Below are 19,144 nucleotides of genomic sequence, written 5' to 3' on the forward strand. Positions count from 1 at the left end.
AGACGGAGTTGTCTTTACCTCTCAAAGACATGCTTATACTGCCACGAGAATAATTATTCTAGCCGCGATGAAAATTTACCAACAAGTCGCTGCAATATTGATCGATTCCGTAAAAAAATAAATATTTGACAAAAAGCCATAGCTTATACCCAAAAGAGCCATAGGTTCCCGACCACTGCTATACGTCATACCGCATACCGAAAATTGATCCTCGTTATATGTGGAAATGACGGTTTCGGGGCAGATCAAAACATTGCTCACAGAGAAAATGACTCAAGTTCGCAGCTTTTCCCCTTGAGAGAAAGTTTATGATGATGTGACTGACGAATTTGTTTTGCTAATGGTATATTGTTGACACATGAAATGACCATACACATTCGTAGTAAGAATGATTTATTTGGACAATAGATGATATCTTTTGTAAGTAGCAACTCGCTACGGGCTGAGAATGCTGAGATAGTCCATGGGTGGCATTCACCCCTTCGGTCTGTTTTGTGGACGTCATGGTCGTTCAGATATTCAACTTATGACCGGCTATTTCCTGTCACGTCGTTCGCGAATCGATTACAGCTCCACATACTTATTCTGTACAGTTAATATTTGTCGCAGATGCACGTTATCATTACAATGAGGAGATTGATTAGATTGAAACTTGCCTGGATGTCACACCGATAACTCCCAGGCTACGTACATGATGTTAAAATACAGCGGAAATTGAGGCATCCACATAATGTCATCGTCTGATGTTGTTTCGGTGGCTTGCATAAGAGACAAGGGAATGTATGAAAGTGTTTGCTATCCTATTTTACATTGATATTTTACTAGAGATCTTGTAGAACTATACTAAATTTTTTCGATACCTTATTAAGTTATGGACTCTGCAATGGCGGAGAGCTCCACAAATGCAACTTCCCTATCTGCCAGACCTTCCGAAGCGGATAGTATTTACAACGACTTGTGGAAAGGATTAATACTTATTCCGGCGCTGATGCTGATCTATAACGCGTGGGTGGTAGCGGGACTTTTTGCACATGCCCGAAGGACTAACATCTTGAAGAAATGCTCACGGAGAGACGTGAATGGAGGAATCATATACAAGGCTGCGGTGGTGATGCAGTGTATTTCACTGACTCGATTTGTGATGACTATAGTTATATACGTTGTGGGCTTGGATCCCAATGCACACAGCACTTGCCAAACAGTCATCTACATAAGTAACGTCACCTTTGTCGCTCCAATAGTAGCCATGTACGCATTCTTGTGGTTGAGACAGAGGGCCTTCTACCAGCACCCGTCGCTTGGAGGATTATTCAACAGATCCATTTCCGTACTAAGTAAACTCAGCCTTATATTGATTGCCGCTTTGACCATAACATCTCTATGTTTTGAAATAGTCCTGAACCGATACGAGTCAAGCCCTGTGGGATGTAGATTTCGGAATAATCAAATGACTTCACGATTTCGGTTTTTTATCTATGCGGCTGTGTTGGCATCGGGTCAGACTATGATGCTGGGCCTTTTCGTATACCCGTTATACGCGCATTCCAAATCGTTCAAGAGATTCCACCCTCAAAATACACAAAAAGTCACAAAACTCAATGCTTCAAGTGTTGACGTCGGTCTGGATTCTGAGCCTCATCCCGATCTAGAAGCCACTCAAGACTCTGACATCGCGGTTACACCGGTGATACGTACAAAATTTCCTCATGCTGCACCTCAAAATAGGAACAACAATGCAAAGGCCGAAGTCGCAAAGGGCGCTGGGAAATCATCGACGGGTAAAAGTATGCGGGCGAGTAGAGTATACGGTCTCATTAAAAGAACCCTTTACCTGGCATGCATCTCTGTCGTGTCTGACATAACCGCAATGGCAGTTTCCGGATTTCTAGTGCTGGGTGATTCGCCATACTACATAATGTGTCTGTTCTTGGATGCGGATACCGCAGTTAACGTTACGAACGTGCTGCTGTCATTTCAAAGTTGGAGGGAGATACTGTTGTTCGGTAGGCAATGCTCCAACTGCATACCGGATACTTGCTCTACGACACGCATCAGAAGTAAATCAGAGTCCGAAACAATTACTCACTAAATGCAATCTATACCTGTCCCGTCGCGGGTTAAATACTTTCAAATCTGATTCGATGTGACCTGGAAGTTTCGTCGCTCAGGATATATCGCAAACGAGGATCCTTTCAGCACGTCAGAAGACTGAAAAGGAGATTTTGGCTGTCCACACTATCACCAGTCATCCGTGAACTGAGTATTTTTCTGGTAATTTAAACAAATAAAAGATCGCATTCATATATACTTTTTCTGTTTACAGTGTGGTAAATAACCAAGTTTGGGATGTCATCCAACAGGTTGCTGAGTTGTTGTTGATTATGCATTGTGCGTTGACACCAGGGCTGTGGAAGTAGTGAAATAGCATATGTCTAGTATACATGCACTTACTCAAGTATTCATGGACAAGGACATGTAGTCTTTCTTTCTCGTTTGCTCCAGCCAAGCATAAGCTACACTATACAAATATCATTATTTTGTCAAGTGGGAAGCAGAGTTTCGTTATATTTACATCAATTTTCCAATTTTACAAAACCAGATGATGCATTTTCTCTGTCACAGTATCACGTTATAATTTCAAAATTTGCATGAATTTGTGAATGCATCGCGAAGATGCATATTGCGACTTTCTTCCTCTATGCAACTGAATTGTAATTTGCAAATAATGTCCAACTTTATATCTATATCAGGGGTGGCCAACTTTGTCGGCCAAAAGACCACATGAGATTTACGATCCATTGCGCGGGCTATATTTAAATGTTGATTACCATTTTTCAGTCGCCCGATAGGAGCGAACCGAATTAGGTAACGTCGAAAACAATACTTAAATTACTACGCTTTAAAATTGATACCAATAATGTCATGAAAACTCTGTGTGCAACTGTGCATTCGTGCCTTGGTCGCGCGAAGCGCGAAATTTCTTGAGGGTGATGAATGAATTCGATATATAAATATGTTATTTGCATTTATTAGGCGTCGCCTCCGTATACCACTATGAGCTCATTTGGCAATGACTAGATTATTTGGCTTTTAGACATAGCAATATCGAAGGTTTCGATGAACATGCCTCTATCATTTTGTGCAAATGTTTCATCGTCGACGATCACGCTGCGAACGCACAAGCGAAGTCGCATGTTGGACGACACGTTATCTCCTAATTGCGAATATAGTTAGACTAAATTCTGTAAATTACGCGTCTTTATAATTTTCAGGAGGTGCTTCAACACTAAATGCAAGAAATCGAGTGACAATATATCATGTAAAGTGGTAAGAAAAATTTCAAGTCAAATAAATCTGCTACGAAATATTCTACTTTATGGTGAATTGGTCATATACGAAAATCTGCGATAAATGTGGCTGGACCCTGCATGGTTACGCCAACGCGTAGGAACTGATGTTTTAGTCATCATCAAATTTCGCGGTCATAGGCTAATTAAATTTTGGTTGGCCTTGCAATTTTACCTGATATTATAACTAATTTTGAGCATTACCTCCCGGGCCACACAAAACCTTCTCGCGGGCCACGGGTTCGCCACTTCTTATCTATATCGTTACTAATAACAGTGATTGATGGTACATAAAAATCGTATTTTAATTATTAGTAGTAATAATTTGATACCTTTGAAACGAATTGTTTTCATAATAAAGAAGTTGGAGTCGGAGTCAGGTTCGTTTTCACAAACTGCGATTCCAGTCAGTATTTTTGCCGAGACTCCGACTCCGACTCCAGCCATTATAGTTTTCACGACTCCGACTCCACAGACCTAATCGACACACGGGCATTTTAGGCCAGGCCGATGAACTTATATGGTATTAGAGCTGGCGACTTATAGCCAGGGCCGCGTGATCGCCTAATCGCAGTCGGAGTTTCACTAAGTTTCCTCTTGAAGGAGTCACAGAAATTTTGAAACGCCATTTGGAGATGTGGTCGGACTTGTGGAAACACATGATGACTGGAGTCGATATCTGTGAAAATGCTGTGACCCCGATTCCGACTACACTTACTTGAAAATTGAACTATTATTATTATCATTAAAAGTTGACAATGGCACTTATCACCTGTGAAGGTCTTGTGTGCCACGGACTATACAATGCCAACAAATTCAGGAAAAGGGAACTCAGATGAATCTTATAGACAGAACAAATGCAGCTACAGCGGTGATAGGGCGGGTTTAGATCACACATCAAACAGTGTAAAATGAAGGTTGAGCCTATAGTACACTCGTCGCTCAGAAATAGAACTGAATTTTATCAAATGATACTAAAAAATGTCGTTGCTCATACGTAAGATATTTCATAGTTTTTCACGTAAGCGGACCTTCACAAACTTAATTTCCATCTGCAAGCGCAATTTTTCTAATTCATAAAATTGTGTTGATTTACTTCGTAATGATAATGACTAAAAATACAAAAAAAGTATAATTTGCTGAGTAGATTTAAAGAAATGTTGGAATTATAGTCGAGGCTCTGTGAAGGAAATATTAGGAGTCGGAGCTTAGATTGCTTGCACAATGCTTCGATTTCGTGCTTGGTAAAAGGTTGTCATAACATTGGAGTTAGGATCCAAATCATAAAATTTCGTACCAGCAGTCATGCGCTGTAAATCGACCAATTTCGCGTCTAGTCTGACTAATTTGAGACATTGCGACCATAGGTGCAGTTGATCAGGACAGAATGGGCGAAATTGATATTGCGCTGAATGTCATTGAAGGCGTTGCATGACTGTGCTTGTGCAATTTGATATTTTGCTTTTCACACCTGTTTATATCGCTATTCACTTCTTTGTTGCTCATGAAATTAATTTTGTCTATATAAATATTATCAACTTTTGCTACTCAATACCACCTCCAAACAAACGCGACGATAGCAATGGCTATTATCGGGCATTGAATGCAATTTTTATATGATTCCAGGCGCAGAATCGAGCACAAAACCAGACAAGCTTTAAAATCGAAGAGGCATGTTCCAGCATGAGACAGAAGTGAAGTCAAGCTTTCGTAACTCTATGACGCATGCTACGACACCTGACTATGGCTGCCAACGTGACAGGTCCATGCAAATGTGTATTGAATATGGTCCAATAAAGGCTACGAAAAATATTCATGGTACAAATTACTAGAGATTTTATCGCAACGCCCCGTATACCAATAATACCGTCTATACATCTAGATTCTATAATATTGCATTGGCTACAATACACGGCCAGTCGCTATGATACGCAGCCCATACACGGTTTACCGAACAGCAATATTTCATCCCATTTGCGAAATGATACCAGTACGATTGTTAGGTTAACAGTGGCATTTGCATCCAAGGTCGTGCACATTAGGTAGTACGGGCTATCTTCCTGTGTAACGAAAGAAGACATTCCCATAGCAGTGCAGTCAGAAACGATGGAGAGACATGCTAAAAAAAGTGTTCTTCTGATGAGCCCGTATACCGTATTTTCACGGGTAATTTTTGTGTTGGAATGTTTCAAAGTAGCTCTTACGATGTTGGATTTAGCGTTGATGATAGAATTGTGCTGCTCATGACGTGGGAGTTTCTGACTTATTGTCGGTATCACCGATGTCGGCGATGTGTCACTGGTACGGCGTTGAGTTATTGGAAAGTTCGACCGAATCCGGACTCCTTTGGACAGTCAGATCACTGATCTTCACGATTTTCTTGTCGTCATTTGAATTTAAAGCCTTCAACGACTTGGAATGCACGTATAACGGGTGTATGAATAGTCCGAGCATCATAGCCTGGCTCGATATGAGTATAGTTGCATAAATAAAGAAGACACGCGATGAAACAGTGGTTATATATTTACAACCCATAGCGCTTGACTCGTATCGGTGCATGATTATTCCAAGGACAAGTGTTGTGGCCAGCAGAATCACTACAAATATCAAGCTAAGTCTACTCAATACAGAAATGCATTTGTTGAGCAATCCGCCAAGTGACGGATGCTGATAGAATGCTCTCTGTCTTAGCCAAAGAAAAGAATACATTGCTATAAGAGTTGCGATGAAGCTGGTGTTGCTTACATAGATAACTGTTTGGCAAGCGCTGTGTGCATTGGGATATTGGCCTGCAACATAAATTGCTAAACGTCACGTCGCGAATCGGACCAGTGAGATGCACTGCATAGCTGTCGCAGCCATGAATATGATTCCTCCGTTCATGTCTCTCCTAGATAGGGCTGGGCAAAATCGAGTACCTGAGTGATTCGATTCTGAATCACGTAATATGCTTCGAGTCGAGTCGAGTAATCGAGTATCACTCATTATGACGTCACAACATGATGTACTATGTCGAAGTCCAAATATGAACCTCTTATGCCACCACAAAGAACGTAATGCCTGTTATCCATCACATTAAAGATACTTTGGTATTTTTACACTTCTTAACAATTTTGTTGGATGATAATGACTTCGGAAATGTATTATTTCCAGTAACGTTCGTAGCTTTAAACTGTGCCTGGTATGCTCAAACACGGCCAATCAAGGTTTCACGGCTTCCTCGGTGGAAAATAGTATCAAAACTATAATTCTCGTCAGTAAATTAACTTTCAGTTGCGAGGACCGTATAATTTCAGTACTCGAAAAAATCGTATTTTACTACTCGACTCGAATCATTAAAATTACTACTCGATTCAGATTCGAGTACTCGAATCATTTTGCCCAGCCCTACTCCTAGAGCTTCGCTTCAGCATGCTAGTACGTTGAGCGTGTGCGAAAAATCCGGCTATCACCCATGCACTATAGATCAGCATTAGCACCGGAACAACTATTAATCCTTTCCATAGGTCCTCGCGGTCATTAGCCTTTTCCGTACTTCGCAGCCGCGTTGCAATCGTAGACGTCTCGTTCATTGCCAACTAAACCATTTAAGTTCTTGCTAATTTCGTATTGTAATAAACAAATCCTATAGCTTCTAATCGATCACGTAGCTGATCTCCGCTTTATGCACCCAAAAGCTTTATGCCTCTGAAACAAGAGCATACCAGAAATGGCAATGACTTGATTTCCTCTAAATACTGACATCATGTATCCGTTGTTCTAAGTATTGGGTGTCCTTACGTTGTCATTCGACGAGTTCCAATCTCATCATCAAAATGTATCCCACGGTATCATGACTGGCGACATGATTGAAGTGTTCACGGGTTTAACAGTCATTAGTTCGTAAATTTTAGGAAAATAGTTTCCTTGAATTACTAGAAACAGTGAATTGAATACAGTTATTTATACATAACTTAAACCAGAGTTGTCCAACCGGGTGGACATTTGGTATGAGTTCAGATAGGGAATTGATAGGGAAAATGATCCGTGTAACCGGTGTCTTAAAAAGCCTAGAAGTGGGCCGTGATACGAGTTGGCAGATGCTAAATCCCATTAAAGAATATGCACCGGGAGTTAATGAACAATTAACATTGTAGCCGAAACGTCATGAATACCGAATCAACAACGATAAAGGCTAGCATATTTATATGTTGCCTTTGTTTTACTCTGGATTAGGGTTGCCATACGTCCGGAATTTCCCGGACATGTCCGGAATTTCACTGTTCAAACTGCGTCCGGGAGGAATTTCTAAAATATGGCTAAATGTGCGGAATTTTGAAGGCTCATAATTTTTTCGTAAATCAACATAATAGCAATATTTTTGGGAAGATTTATGCTACATGAAATTTTTCTTCGCGCTGCGCGCGATTTACTATCACGTAGGCCCTGTGTATTGTTTTCAATACTACCATCCTCGCAAAAACTGCAACAAAAACTAAAAATAACCTTCATTTACTAAATAAAATCTAATTGTAATGGCAATTACATGAGAATGGTATATTTGATTTGGCTACTACAGTATGTCAAATAGTCATGTTATTGAGCGGTGTTATTTCGTCTATACATCCAGCGTATAATTCTAATAATAACAATGCTAATAATAACAAGAAGTTAACTTCACAGCCCCATGTAGACGAGCTTTCATGGACCTGGCTATCCAGCTCTGGTCTGAAACCGGCAAGCGAAGGATTCATTTTCGCAACAAAAGACCAATCGCTTCCTACAAAATACTATCGCAAAAGAATTCTGAAGCAAAACATGGACAGCAAATGCAAAATGTGCCACAACCAAAATGAAACTGTGGCACATCTCATGTCCGGCTGTGGTGCACTTGCAGCTTGGAGACACAATAGGATTGGTCACTACATTCATCTTGAATTATGCAAACATTTTAACATCACCACTTCGACATAAAATTGGTACGATTACAGCCCAGCACCAGTGACAGAAAACGACCAGGTAAAATTCTGTGGGATATACCAGTTATAACTGACCGCGAAATCAGAACCAACCGCGCGGATATGATCATCAAACTAAAAAAGATAAGAGAATGCTTGTTCATTGGACTGGCTGTCCCAGCTGATCACAATATACAACTAAAAGAATCAGAAAAGCAGTCCAAATACGCAGAGCTCAAAATGGAATGTGAGAAAATGTTGCGATGCAAAATAGACATTGTACCGATAGTCATTGGCGCTACAGGGGTCGTAAGCAAAAAAGTCATGAGACATATCCGACAGATTCCGGGTTCGATTCGACATGATCCAAAAGATCACGTTATTGGGCACTGTGCATATTCTTCGGAAGGCGTTGAATGCACCACTGGACTAAAATTATACTAGTGAATCACAGCATCATTTCTGTAATTTCGATTCTTCATTTTCAATCATCTCTACCTCTGCTCTGTAACCCTTGCCAATTCTTCATCTACTGCAATTCTGTAATCTGACTTATACTCCATGTATTGCATATGAATAACAATTTGACTGTATTACTGAAATTTTAAAAAAATTACCCCAATCTCGACATTTTCCTTTGCGTGCAGGTTGCTCCCCGGATTATGTGTGTATTGACCAGTTTCTTACTGTGAATAAAGAATAATAATATAATGTGTTGACGTAATTGAAGGCAAAACTAGGCAACCAACATCACATCCAAACCCGCGGATTGCCAGATCACGAGCAATTAACAAAACCGCAGACGTCTGCAAGCAGCCATCAAGCTCAAGTAAAGACTCGAAACCGAGCAACGCTCGAAATCTTACCCGAATACCAAACGATCTCTCGAATCGAGCCTGACTCAGCCTTTGCTCCGTCGAGCACGACTTGAGTTTGAGATAGAGACGTGTCTCTGAAGTCTGAATACGGGTCAACTTGCTCATATAGCATTTTGAAATCCACTAGTGGGCGCTAAAGAGTGTCCGGAATTTGTGTCACTGAAATATGGTAACCCTACTCTGGATGCCGCAGTGACCCTCGTGTCTATGCGTTGGAATATAAATAACCCAACTGTGAATGTGAACCCAAACGCAGTATGATATATGCATAATGAGTAGCCTATGTATATGAAACTGCTGGTTGTCGTTCGGAACAGGTTGCGGGTAGCCTTCTAAGGAGTTATGATGCCCGAATTAGAAGTTCTTACTCGTCTGTAACTGACAAGGCTGGTGGTGTGTGTGCAGTGCATGTGCTTTAGATTTGTGTGGAGCTTGGTGGCATATATATGCACATTGCATATGTATCGTATGAGTTCAGTAAGTCACCTGGTTTGGTGTAAGGATTGGGTCACTCGTTGTTTCGAGATATCTTACGTTATCTAAATACACAAAATATGTATAACCTCCTGGACTTCTTTTTGCTTGAGAGACGAGATCTTGAACCCAAAAGGACTGCAGCGACGTTTCTGCTAGGTATCAGCGAGCGGAATCAGGGACGCTACATTTAGTCATGTCGATACTTTTTGCGTTTCTGTGCTATGCAACCAATACCAAATTGCGTTAGTAGTCTTTAGTACATTGGCTGAATGAGTAACATCATGCCAAACGGGAAACTATCAAAATAATAACCGAGCGCGGCCAACGCGGAGCCCGCGAACGCCAATTTGCCCGTTACGACTACATGAGCCGCCCGCGGTCGCAAATATTCAAATGAGAGCTTTGAAGGTTGAAGTGGAGAAGAGTTCCATATGAACTGAAGTTCAACATGGGTCAGTCGACCCTGAGTAACATGCGAATTTCGCTAATTCCAAATCTAAATTTCCGTGAAGTGATAGCCTATATTAATGTACACGATACCAAGCGACAACTCGGGCCACATAATGTCACAATGCTGAAGTACAAATTGACGTCTTAGACTTCACGAAATGTATCAACTGGGGCAATCAAATGATATAATAATCCCATAAAATCAATATCTTACGTCGCTAAGCATCATTCGCTGACTAGCTACATGTAGTGTATTTCGCTCTTGATGTTGTGTTTGTTTTGTTTGTGGTATTCATGGACTTTGCCGACTGCTATCGTCAATGGTCATTTACAACGGGCCAATGTGCTTCATTTTAATTCCGTCGCTGCCGACTTGTGGCACGGCCCACTTCTAGGCTTTTATAAGACACCGCTTACGCCAGTGGTTCTCAAACGGGGGTCTGCGAAGCCTCTAAATTTACAAAATTATTGATAACCGTATTTTTATTTTATTTTCGAAATAGAGAAATTACGAGGTAGTTTCGCTTCATTACTGCTACAATTTCTTGACTCATATCAACCGAATGACCGTCTGAGATGAAATATTCTACTGTGCGAGCTCAATAGCCTACTCATACAAACATATTGCTGTTTAGAGATATTTTTTTGGACTTTGTGGAACAAATAAAAAGTAGCAATAGTAAGGTCAATCAGCGTGATTCGAACGTTTGGAAAAATCACTTTTTCCTGTGGTATGCATAACCACTATTCCAGAACAACATCGAGATGACCTGCTAGATAGAAATGACTAGGATGGGCGTTATATGTTCAGTAAAACATCTGTGTCTACTCTCTATTTTGGTGACATATATGTTTCGATCATACACAGAGGGGTCGTCGGAAGCGTTGCCTATTATTATATCATTTGCCAGCATCTATCTTTCTGGAAATAAATTTTGGGCACTCGTTCATATCAAATCGAAGGCGCGGATTTCCAAGTAACGCCCACGTATCTCAACTCAAGAAATGCAGCTGCAGAATTCGCTACCGTCTACCCAATTTCCACATAAATAGCGTGATGTCACTTTCAAGAATAGTCATTGTAATGCCGACAAGATAGCGTAATGGTTAAGCGTCCGGCTTCTTGATCGGTAGGTCGTGGGTTCGATTCCCGGCCGGGTCAGACCAAAGACCTGATTAGTAACACTGGTATCCATGGCTTCCCTGCTTGGCGCTCATGCATTACTGGGATAACATGGAGGGGTGGTGCATGACTTAGAAAGCCGTAAAGGCTATATAAAGGCACTTCCTTGTCCAGCGGCATATGCACATCATGCATGCACTCATGGTATGCATATGCGCAGAACGTGTGTATGTGTATCATGAGTCGGCGTATATGCCGCAAAAAACATCAAGGACAAAAATAAACTACGTCCTTTCCTTTCCTTCCTTTCCTTTCCTGCTATTTGTCACACTGGCCTACAGTTAATATTCGCAAAACACAGATGATGGCTGCACGATAATTAAGCTAAATTTGAACTAAAACTTTTGGGTCCGCGGGGGTCCTTGACGGTCGAAAAGGAGTCCGCGAAAACAAAGAGGTTGAGAACCAGTGGCTTACGCGAATGAGATAGCGAGGAGGGGCCTAGATAAACCTCTAACACTTAACGTAGGAATTCTGGAGTCGACCCCGGTCGGACTCGAACCCGCAACCCTTTGGTGTTGCAGCAGTGGATTATACCACTACACTATCTCGCCACTGCTGATGTTGTGTGATTGCGGGTCAAACTCACAGCAGAGAGTCACTAAACATTCACAAACGGAAGGCTGGATATTTTGAGCAAACTTTTGTAACAAATTAAGTAACGTTTTTGAGATTGTCAAGGTGCATGCTCGTTTAGTGTTGATTTTTTTATACTGCCAGCGCCATGCATAGAGCGGCCCGCAGTTAAAATGCAATAAATTTCAACGAAAGGTGTTATGATGAAGTGAAAATTGTAATATATAAAAAAGGTTCACAGTACAGAACCTACAAGGTTCGTTTGTGAACGTGAACCTCTATATTTCTGAGGTTCACTCACACAGAGAACGCGAACGTGCACCTCACGTTCACACCATCCCCACTTGCTCGTCTTCACCCCTTCACTATTCTAGAAAATATTCCCCAGCCTTTTAGCGGAGAGTGGCGCTTCGGCGCGCAGTTCGGCAACACTACTCAACTCGGAAACGTTGATGAGAGCCATGGAGAGAGTCATCTGTTCTTGGTAAGGTGCGGAAATCCCGCCCAGTGCTCTGATTGTCTAAGTCTAAGTGAAGAATCCAATCTGGCACGATAAGCGACCGGTGTAAATGGCATCCCTTCGCATTAATCAGTGCCCAAGAAGTAGCTCTTGGTTTCAAAAAGATTGGTGACCCCTGATCTGTCCTATATTTACTTCCTACATGAGCATGGGATTGAGGGTATGCTTCTCTCTCAAACAGGAAAAGAGGAAAGTTATATTTCTTGCACCATCCCTCGATTTCGTGCTTTTTAGAAGGCGTTGTCATAACATTGGAGTTGGGATCCAAATCATTCAACTTCGTATCAGCAGTCATGCGCAGTGAATCGACTAATTTCGGGTCTAGTCTGACTAAATAATTTAAGACATTGCCATCAAGGTGCATTTGATCATAATGGGCGAAATTGATATTCCGCTGAATGTCATTGAAGGCGTTGTATTGATATTTTGTTTTCACTCCTGTTTTTCTCGCTATTCACTTCTTCTTTGCTCATGAATATAATTCTGCCTATAGAAAGTTAATTAACATTTTCTATCAGGCATTGAAAGCAATTTTTATATAATTTCAGGCGCAGAATCATAGATGGCATTGAAAAGAGGGCTCTAGGCCTGCACTGTACAGCAGTCTTCGGGAACCTATGGCTCGCGAGCCATGTGGCTCATTTGGGTATACGATATGGCTCTTTGCCAAATATTTATTTTTGTAGTGAATTGATCAATATTGCAGCGACCTGTTAGTAAATTTTTATCACGGCCAGAATAATTGTTAATCTCGTGACAGTATAAACAGGTCTTTGAGGGGTAAAGACAATGCCGTCTTCAGGTTTAGGGGCTCGGACCCCCTCTTTTCAAAATCCTCAAATTTATTAAGTTACTGTCGCGCCGGCGACCAACATCACTCGCGAATTCTATGTATCCGACTCGAAATCTTGGATTGTGCGATGCGCTAACAAAGAGCATAACAGACATATCAATGCGCATATCACAACGCAGTTTTCAAATACACATTGTCTTCTTGAGCTAAGGCGCAAAATGAACTGCCGTGGGCGTAACATTCACAATTACAAACTCGAATTACAAACAACGTCATAGCTATCCACGTTCTTGATTCGTAAAGTAGCTCTGTAGTACCGGCGATGAAATGTATGCGTGTAGCGCAACATTATGTTCCCGCCTAATATTTGGAGAATTGAGAATTCGATCAGTATTTAGATTTTCGGAATCAGTGTGACAGTTACATTCGATTAATACCAGTTATAATAAATTCTGAGCTATGTTATGGTGAATTGCGTTATCAATGGTGAGACTTGGCCCGTCTGTGCCTTGCCTCTCGTTTCGAGCTTTATTTTCGGACAATAAGTACCAGTTTTACAAAGAAAATGTGGTGCACACAACGAATCCCATGTAGTGAGTTCAAATTAATGCTAACCATGACGTCATGAATTTTCAATTGTGACGTAACAGTTGATTAGCATGTATGACTCTGTGGGAGTTGAAATGGAAAAAATAGTGCCACTATGGCTCTTCGGGCAAAAAAAGGTTACCGACCCCTGCTGTACAGTGTGCACTGAATAAACATACGAAAAGATATCACAAAACCAGACAAGCAATAAAATCGAAAGAGACACGTTTCAGCACGAGGCAGAAGTGACGTCAAGCTTTTGATTGATGCATTGCTAACTAAATATACACATTTGAAATTCTATGCTGCATGCTACTACACCATGGCCACCAGCGTGATAAGTCACAGAAAATGTGTAGCCTATTGCACATGATACAATACTAGTATACAGTACCAAAAATATTCGCGGTGCGAATTGCTAAAAATTTTATCGTAACGCCCCGTCTTCCAATTCCCGCCTATACATACATCTAGTACAGGGGTGGGCAATCTGCGGCCGTAGAGAGAAATTTGTGATGCCGTGGACAATGGACATGTAATACAATTAGTAGGCTATCAGTGTTGGCGGCCGCCGATATGAAAGTTAAATTTACGAATTGACTCATAAATTTTTGAGAGATTGATTAATCTTTGAGACATTTAATTGATCTTGAAATTTTCATCGATACGACTTCATTTTTCGATTTTAATATAGTAGCGCCCTTTGCAATCTGAGCCCCAGACTCCAGATGCGAACAGCGGAAGGAAATGATGCACCCCATATAGAACTACAACTTGAAATCGTGTGCTTCTAACGAAAGAAATATTTTTCTTGTACGTTTGGAAAGTACGTTCGGGAGATTCGAATATCTTACCACTATACTGACACTCCTAAGGGGAGGTCAAGAAATAACAGCGTGCAACAAAGTGACTAATACCAATTGGCCCACTCGAATATGCATCATCATTCATCATTTATAACTTGCCCTAAATATGCGAAAACACTCCCTCCATCAACTCTATCGGTGAATCTGATCACATGAGCTGAGAAAAGATAAATATTTGGTAGCAGTAAAACACATACTAATATAATGACGAAATTCATTCGTGAATCTGAAAATAATTTCGCGCCTCGCGCGACCATACGCGCTCCCAATAACTAGCCTTATTCATTGCATGACAATTAGCGATTTCAATGCGTAGGCCACGTATAGTAAGATGATATGAAAAAGTAGATTAGTCCGGAGTTCACCGGAAATGGACACGGACACTGGACAGTTTAACATGGATGCCTGGTGTCAAGTTAGTTAATTGCGGCAATGCCTTGGAATGCGACCGTAGGCTACATAAGTAATCGAAATGCGGCCGTGTATAGCAAAAAGGTTGGTCATCCCTGATCTAGTATATTGCATTGGCTACTATACGGCCGGTCGCTGTGGTATGCAACTCATGCACGGTTTACCGAACAGCAATATTTCATCCCATTTGCGAAACGATACCAGTACGATTGTTAAATTAATTGCGGCATTTGCATCGAAGACCAAGCACATCAGGAAGTAAGGGTTATTATTCTGTGTAACGAAAGAAGACATTCCCATAGCAGTGCAGTCAGAAACGATGGAGAGGCATGCTAGAAAAAGCGTTCTTCTGATGAGCCCGTATACTGTACTTTTACGGGTAATTTTTGTGGTTGAACGTTTCACAGTAGCACTTACGATGTTGGATTTAGCCTTGACGATGGAATTGTGCAGTGAGTGACGTGGGAGCTTCGGACTTGTTGTCGGGATCACCGATATCACACTGTTACGTGTGGAGTTATGGGAACGTTCGACCGAATCCAGACTGCTTTGGACAGTCAGATCATTGATCTTCGCGATTTTCTTGTCATCTTTTGAATTGAACGCCTTCAACGACTTGGAATGCACGTATAACGGGTGTATGAATAATCCCAGCATCATAGCCTGGCTCGATATCAGTATAGTTGCATAAATAAAGAAGTCGCCTGATGAAACAGTGGTTTTATATCTACAACCCAAACCGCTTGACTCGTATCGGTGGAGGATTATTCCAAGGACAAGTGTTGTGGCCAGCAGAATCACTACAAATATCAAGCTAAGCCTACTCAATATAGAAATGCATTTGTTGAGCAATCCGCCAAGTGACGGATGCTGATAGAATGCTCTCTGTCTTAGCCAAAGAAATGAATACATTGATATTAGAGTTGCGATGACGCTGGTGTTGCTTATATAGATAATTGTTTGGCAAGCGATGTGTGCATTGGGATGTAGGCCTGCAACGTAAATTGCTAAAGACATCGTGAATCGAACCAGTGAGATGCACTGCATCACAGTCGCAGCCTTGAATATGATTCCACCGTTCATGTCCCTCCTAGAGCTTCGCTTCAGTATGCTAGTACGTTGAGCGTGTGCGAAAAATCCGGCTATCACCCATGCACTATAGATCAGTATTAGCACCGGAACAACTATTAATTCTTTCCGTGGGTCCTTGGAATCATTATCCATTTCGGTACTTTGCAGTCGCGTTGCATTCGTGGACGTTTCATACATTGTCAACTAAATCACCGAAGTTCTTGCAAATTTCGTATGACATCACTGGCACAATATAAAATTAAAAAAGATATCGTAATTAACAAATCCTCGCTTCTAATATTTATTAATATCAATGTATGATGAAACGCCATTCGACTAAACGCTCACAAAGCGGATCTCCGCTTTTATTTCCCAGAAGGTCAATGCCTTTGAAACAACAGCATACCAAAATGGCAATGACTTGATATCCTCTAAATACTGACATCATGTATCCGTTGTTCTAAGTATTGGATGTCCTTGCGTTGCCATTCCATTCTAATCATCAATGTATATCCCACGGTATCATGACTGGTATTGGCAACACCATTAATGTGTTCACGGATTTAACAGTCAATAGTTCAAGATCGTAAAGGATTACAAGAACAGCCCAAAATTATATAGTTGGATTATATTCCAAAAGGTCACCTAAAACATTGCTTTAACTGCGGCCGATGCTTACAGAGACGTCAAATCAGAATTTGGGTCGCGGGCCAGGTTGAAACTCTATGATCACTTTCGGCCCAAATCAATGGCGCTATACATTAGTCGACTCGATGAGTTTTGTGTTGCTGTGCGATGTAACTCATCGCGTCACTACATTGGCTGAATGAGCAACGTCATATCACACGCAAAACTATCAGAAAAATAACCGAGCACGACAGATATGATCTACCCCACATTTACTTCCTGTATGAGCGGAGAATTGGTGGTATGCTTCTCTCTAAAACAGGCGGAAGAAATTGAAAGTTAGGTCAGCCCTGCAACTATACGTCACAGCAAAGTTTTGAAGGCAACTGAAGAGTAATCAATCCGATGAAATTTATATCTGAACTCAGTATTCTTTTTCCGCGTGTAGGATTCACTCTCCAACAACTTGATTATGATTATGATAACGGTTAGCAACAAGCGGGTCGGCAACATTCTCCGTTTTTTTTTATTATGCTCACTATATTTATTTTATATCCGTTCGCATCCCTTGCATGTGTTTGGGCGCGTGGCAATTTCATCAATGCATTTCAATAATGAAATACTGAATAGCTGTGGCGAGATGGGCAACACTTTTCCTGGTAAGGTAAAGGCTTTGTAGTCTGACAGAGCAAAAGCATTTGCAAGTGTATGTAGAAAGCACGCAGATCCCTGAAATATACAGGCAACAGACACATGCCCATTGCCCATGTTGTATCAGCTTCGTTTATGATATCAGAGGAACCCCTCTGTCTCACCCCTATAGGCTACTTTTAGGTGTCAGCACTCAACATATACCCAACTAATGCCAAGTTCTTTTACTAAGCGACCCATCTCGTTTTTAAACACATGTATCTGTGACGCCGGACACAGCGTAATCAGTAAATAAAAAGCGAAATGTGGTAATCAAATGGAAGTATATCTTTGCGCTGTGGTTAAGTTTCAGTATGTAGGTACACTTCTCTGTGTGAAAGTACATACTAAACTTTGAATATTTCGCTTCGGCATTATTTAAAATATGACAAAACGTGGTCGCATGTAGATGCTGGTTTCCTTTAAATTGGGGTCGCTTCTTGAAAAGCTCGCCAACCACAGCTCTAGTTCAGGGGTCGGCAAATCCCGGCACGCGTGCCATTTGGTGGTCCGCGAGATGATTTTTCATGGCACGCCAGATGATTTGACGAAAACGACAACAGTTTTGTTGCACAACATGCCACATAAGTTTTCAAATGGAAAAAGATAAAATTATATGATAAATAAACATAATACAGAATCTTTTTGGGGCTGATTTTAGTTATCCTGGACATTTTTCAGCGCTCAGCGCGATTTACGATGACTTAGTTTCTTGATTTTTGGAAACCAACAAATATACATATACGGCAACCTAATATCGTATGAAACCGTTTGGATGATTTAGTCTAGGAGTGTGCATTGTGCAGCCTTTGGTATGCGAATATTTTATGTGAACCAGGATTCGGGCGCTGGGCATTTCCTCGCTAGGAGACACGCGTTTCGACAACATGCGACTCCGTGCGCTGTGTGCGTGGCCAAATGATTTGCGGTGATAAAACATTCACATGTAATAACCACTGCATGTTGGCCAAAACGTTCGACATTGATATGTCCACTGTCCGGGCGCCGAAATGACCACGCGAATAGTCCAGCTCCCGCAGGTTGAGCCGCACGTCTCAAATGAGACCCACAGAGAAAATAATGAGTCCCGTGTCGAAATGCGAATTTGGAATTATTTCGTCTCACGAAAGGATATGTTGTTTTAGTTTCGTCTAATACAGTGGTTACCAACCGGTGGGGAATTACCCACTGGCGGGGAATCCAGGACTTTCTGGTAGGGGTCTGTTGCTCTCAACGTTACCATTATCAAGTCCTTAATAAATAAAGTCCGACCAAAGTTTATTGGCGCAATCATTTTTTCGGGATGGAGTTTAGGTTGTGGGGAATAGGGTGGAGTGAAAAATGGAAAATTTTGAATGTCAAAACGGACACTTAATATGTGGTGCGTAATATCAAAAAAATAATTTCTATAATAATTTTGGGCTCGTGCACCCTCTAGTGGTCGTGCAATTTCACCGAACGAGTCAAAAATAGCTAATTTCGCTATATATTGATGACCGCTTATGCTAGAAAGATGATTTTGAGCTGAAAAGATGCGGAAGCAACAAGTTTCTATCTCACTTCCACAGAACTTTGTCTTAAAAATGAACAGAAAAAAGTTACAAGCAAATTGTTGATTTTTAGGCCATTTTTCGGTAAAATTAGGCACTGAAGCAATGGGTACGATGTCAAAAGCGTGTAGTGATTGATTTTAAGACTGACAATTTCATATTGGAAGCACATAAATTGCA

General features: G+C 41.2%; 1 protein-coding gene and 1 long non-coding RNA gene across 2 annotated transcripts in view; one reads left to right on the forward strand and one right to left on the reverse strand.

The window, feature by feature from the left end:
* Positions 1-19,144, reverse strand: part of LOC145444270 (uncharacterized) — a 244,724-nt gene that overhangs the window by 137,171 nt on the left and 88,409 nt on the right. The gene's annotated exons all lie outside the window — the stretch shown is intronic.
* On the forward strand, positions 760-2,305 carry LOC145445280 (uncharacterized). The gene has a single exon (XM_080323459.1). It carries the CDS (start codon positions 872-874, stop codon positions 2,087-2,089), a length of 1,218 nt encoding a protein of 405 aa, XP_080179585.1. The 5' UTR covers positions 760-871; the 3' UTR covers positions 2,090-2,305.

This window comes from Botryllus schlosseri, chromosome 8, assembly GCF_051294905.1.
Source record: "Botryllus schlosseri isolate E-star chromosome 8, Bs_hap1, whole genome shotgun sequence".
NCBI classification, from domain to species: Eukaryota; Metazoa; Chordata; class Ascidiacea; order Stolidobranchia; family Styelidae; genus Botryllus; species Botryllus schlosseri.

Coding starts and splice junctions, on each gene's coding strand:
- LOC145445280 (XM_080323459.1), top strand. CDS start 872: ATGGACTCTGCAATGGCGGAGAGCTCCACAAATGCAACTTCCCTATCT.